General features: G+C 36.5%; 1 protein-coding gene across 1 annotated transcript; it reads left to right on the top strand.

Annotated features, from left to right (window-relative positions):
* On the top strand, positions 2,451-3,825 carry LOC109836113 (citrate-binding protein-like). The gene is made up of 2 exons (XM_020404013.1): positions 2,451-2,754; positions 3,140-3,825. Exons 1-2 carry the CDS (start codon positions 2,485-2,487, stop codon positions 3,524-3,526), a joined length of 657 nt encoding a protein of 218 aa, XP_020259602.1. The 5' UTR covers positions 2,451-2,484; the 3' UTR covers positions 3,527-3,825.

Genomic DNA, 4,276 nt, shown 5'->3' with positions numbered 1-4,276 from the left:
TATAGTCTGTACTTTTAATTGTTGAACGAAAAGTTCATCTGTTTCAATCTTTGTTTTGTGATTTGAATTTGTCTGATCATCAAAAGACCCATCTGAGGTACTACTTGATGGAGAAGCCTGCGTGTTGGAACTCTCTTTATTTATGGATACTTTTAACCGGTTCGAACCTGTTTTTAGCAGCTGGATGCTGGTTTGTTCTCTGTTGCTTTCACAGTAAATTCATCATTTGACGTCTTCAAGATATCTTCGGCGGCAAATCATGGGGACAAAGTTCAGGTTCCTTCTGTCTGGTAACTGCTGAGGATCGAAGTTATAGCTGATTCTTCAGTTTTTCATGTAAACAGACCCAACTCACAAAGTTGGGGTTTACTATTTACTATTCCCTTCAGTAGAAGACAATGGAGCACGGAAGGAGAACACGCCTGTTTCCATTTTAAATCAGCGCAAATATGAAATCAATACAAACAGAAAGAATTGACACAGCCAATCATAAATTATTACTCATCAATTTTTAATAAGGGCAAATACGAAATCAATACAAATACACAATATTAACATAACACAATTATAAGTTAGTGGCAACACACTAATAAATATATAGTAGTACCATATTCCCAATAACAAAGAACAAACGTCGTAATTTTTGCAAAAAAAAAAAAAAAAATTCCGATATCAAGATCAATAACAAAGAACAAACGTCGTAATTTTTGCAAAAAAAAAAAAAAAAATTCCGATATCAAGATTAACACGAGACGGGGTTTCCGGGAGTCCACGACTATGAACTTCCCAAATCTTCAGAAGTGCAGCGTTGGAACCCAGAATATTCAAGGCAAGTACTGATATCGATTAAGACTGTTGCTCATCTTACTGGAATAAGTTTGGAAATTCATTGTTTTCTGCCTGATGACAACATGGATCTCCTTATAAAAACAGAAAACATTCAACATATTTCTTGAACTGTTCTTGCCGTAAAAATTTCCTAACGTGACAAGCTCCATCACTGAACAAATTTCTATTCTGGATACTGAAAAACACGAATTTCGCAACAAGCAAGGAGGTTTGCCGGGTTTAATTTTAGGCAAAAAATAACTCGCATCTTAGTATTTCAAATATGTAACAACATTAGTAGTTGAAAACTAAAACTAGCATAAGCTGAAAGTATCTTTATTTTCTCCATTTGTTGTTTTTGAGGAGAAAAAAGATCCTGGTCCGTTCTTGAATCTAGGATCTCTATTTACTTAAAAAAAAAAAAGGTAGATAAAAGAGAGGACAACTTCTGAAATGAGGGAAGTTCGTGATAACATTGCTCGCTTATTATGGGGGTCAATGTGATAATTGCCTACAGTATTAGATGTCGTATTTACTGTTTTCTTTCAATTGACCTCTCAATGTTTGTGTATTTTTCATAATGTTTTCCCTTATTATGTGATGATGGTTATTGTTTTTATCACGTGCATTGCATGTGCAATCTAACTAGTAAATAAATAAATAAATGAGTGTTGAGTAATTCTAATTTTATATCAATAATATTGCATGTCCTTTTTAGTCATTTACAAATTTAAGCTAGTTATACAACTACTTTTGCCAAACAACTCTACTTTAATCAGCTAGCTACACAGCTATAAGCTTTCAGCTACAATTTCACAGCTTTCAGCTAGCTTAACAGCTTTCAGCTATAATCTCGTAGCTTTCAGCTAGTTTTGCCAAACAGAGCCTAACTACAAAGGCGAACCTAATGTTGCGTTGAGCAACTCTTCAATAAAGAGACAAATTATTATAATTCCATGTACAATTGGTAAGATAGTACTGAAAAAAATAATGCACTTGTATCCGCTAGCATGGCATTTACATACAAGTCTCTATCTACAGAGCAGCGCCTCAAAGAACTCTTTCTGGAAATATCAAAAGAGACGAAACAAATCACAAAGATAGCAGTTACGCTAGAGCTTGTTCATACCAAAAATAAAATACACAAAAAGGACTAGTAAAAGATGTAAATAAAATAAAACATCCACATCCCTAGTTCCCACACAATGTTAATCTGCTTAAAGAAATTTTTACTTTACAATAATGTGTAGTCCAGAAGAAAATTTCTTTTTTAATCCTTTTAAAGGGTAAAAGTTTGAAATCCATGAAAGACCTGTTCGCTTTTGGTCAGCAGAAATTGTTTTTAATGAAGTAGATAACAAGCATACCTTCCACGGATAAACACAGATACTATATTCTGAAAAAACATAGGTTTTGTAGATGACATTAATGAAAATCTATCTGGTTTCATATAGAAGACAAAATTTCCCTCTAATAAACATGACAATAGATTAAATCAGCATCAATAATATATATAGAAGACTGAACAAATGCGTAACCTATCGTCGCATAACTTTTACGCCAAACCAACTCCTTGCCATCTTCTCCGCATATATATATACTCCCTCTCAAGCTGCCCAAATTCCTACAACAAAATAACAACCATTTTCTCATAAAATGGCTTCCTCTGCTTGGATTCTATTTGCATTCTTGGCTTTCTTGAGCCTCATGAACGATGCTCGTCTCTTTTGCAAGGGTGATCCTACTGATGGGTTTACAGCAGTTCCGCTGACACAACGCAACTTTGAACTACAATGGCCGTATAATCTGCCTCTAAACGATCGGTACAGTGACACTGATGGCGTTCGCAAGTTTTGGGTGTACTCCACAGACAAACCCCTTCGGCCAGACAGTGCAACAAAACCGCGGAGCGAGCTTCGTATTAAAGTAGTATCCTAATTAATGTTCTTCCTGTAAACTAGCACCTTAATTGCATCAGTTCTATAATAGCATACTAATGTTCTTTCTGTTTTGGACTTGCTGATCCCGTAGCTTTGTTGTTGCAGATAGATCCCCTGGGTTAATATTTTCTTTCTTTCTTTCTTTCGACTCTTTTACCTCCGGGTGAAATTAGTCAGTCCATCCAAGGGTGAGAATCAAAAAATTTAACCCAGTGGGTCTGTCTGCAACAACAAAACTATGGAGGTAGTACATACAGAAAAGCGATAGTACTGCAGAGGGTCTCTGTGCAATTAAACGTAAACTTTATGTATCCTGATTAGTAGTAATGCCACTAGGTGACAACTCATATTCCAAAACATGCATGATGCAGGGATATGACTACTCATCTGGAGTGTGGCAGTTTGAAGGCTATGCTTATGTGCCGAAAGGCACCACTGGAACTTCAATCATGCAGATCCACAGATTCTCAGGACCAGCCACAATATTGATGCTGAAGGTCTACGATGGCCAGTTGAAGTTTTACACAAGAGCTGTAGTCGAATCCGACATCTATGACCGTTGGATGAGGATTAATGTGATACATGATGTGGATGCAAATAAGCTAACGGTGTTTGTTGATGGGGTTCAAAAGTTTGAGACGCGAGGAAACGGGAAAGGATCCTTTGATTTCAAGTGTGGGGTGTACACCCAGACTGAGCCAAGCCACTACATGGAATCGAGGTGGAGGAACGTCACGGTCTTGAAGAAGCAAGGGTGAAATTGTGCGAGTTTGAGCATTCAAGTAGCTATCCTATAATTATGTTCGTAATTTCAGTGGTATCATGTTTGTCCTCAAGGGTGTCCCTTGATGACTGGTAGGAAGTCATTTACTAAGATCAAAGATTGAAGAGTCTAGTCTATTATGATGCAATTAAAGTGGCTAAGATTCGTTGGATCAAAAGTTGTATGTGAAGCGAGTGCAGCCTAGCCATTTGGTTTGAACTCGTATCGATATTGCCTTAGGTTTTCTAAAATATCTTCCACAAGTTGCACTGCGTTGGGGTTTTAGCTTATAATTTCTATGTTTTGCTGATAATACAAAAGGCTTCTGGAACTATACGCTTCTGAATAAACCTTCGAATCTCTGTACGTAACATACTTTAGGAAGAAAATAGCATAATTTATTTGTTTTTCTTTTCTCGTTCTTCTCTCATCCTAATAATTATTTTTTCTCTTAAATTTCTTAAAGCACAAATCAGTTTGTTCCTTGGTGGAGTAATTAATCAACTTCATGTCATATGAGTAGGGTGACAGTTTTTTTGGGCTAACATCCAGGGAATTAAACTTGACTCTTAAGTACCTGCATATGCAAGAAAGCAAAGTGATTCAATAATAAAGGTTTTATTGAGCATGTAAGCAATTTCTCACATATTTTTCATAGAGATCTCACGCAGGAATCTAACGTATAACCTGTCAGCCGAAAGATGCCTAATAAAGCCAAGACCAGCCGCCCACATGCAGCAGCAGT

The sequence above is a fragment of the Asparagus officinalis genome, chromosome 4 (assembly GCF_001876935.1).
Source record: "Asparagus officinalis chromosome 4, Aspof.V1, whole genome shotgun sequence".
Lineage (NCBI taxonomy): Eukaryota > Viridiplantae > Streptophyta > Magnoliopsida > Asparagales > Asparagaceae > Asparagus > Asparagus officinalis.
The sequence above is the reverse complement of the archived record's forward strand: the minus strand, read 5'-3'. Positions and strand labels throughout refer to the sequence as shown.

Bases quoted from the DNA above. Each gene is read 5' to 3' on its own strand.
- LOC109836113 (XM_020404013.1), top strand. From the start codon at position 2,485: ATGGCTTCCTCTGCTTGGATTCTATTTGCATTCTTGGCTTTCTTGAGC. The intron at 2,755-3,139 runs GTAGTATCCTAA...TGCATGATGCAG, and splicing joins GGAGCGAGCTTCGTATTAAA to GGATATGACTACTCATCTGG.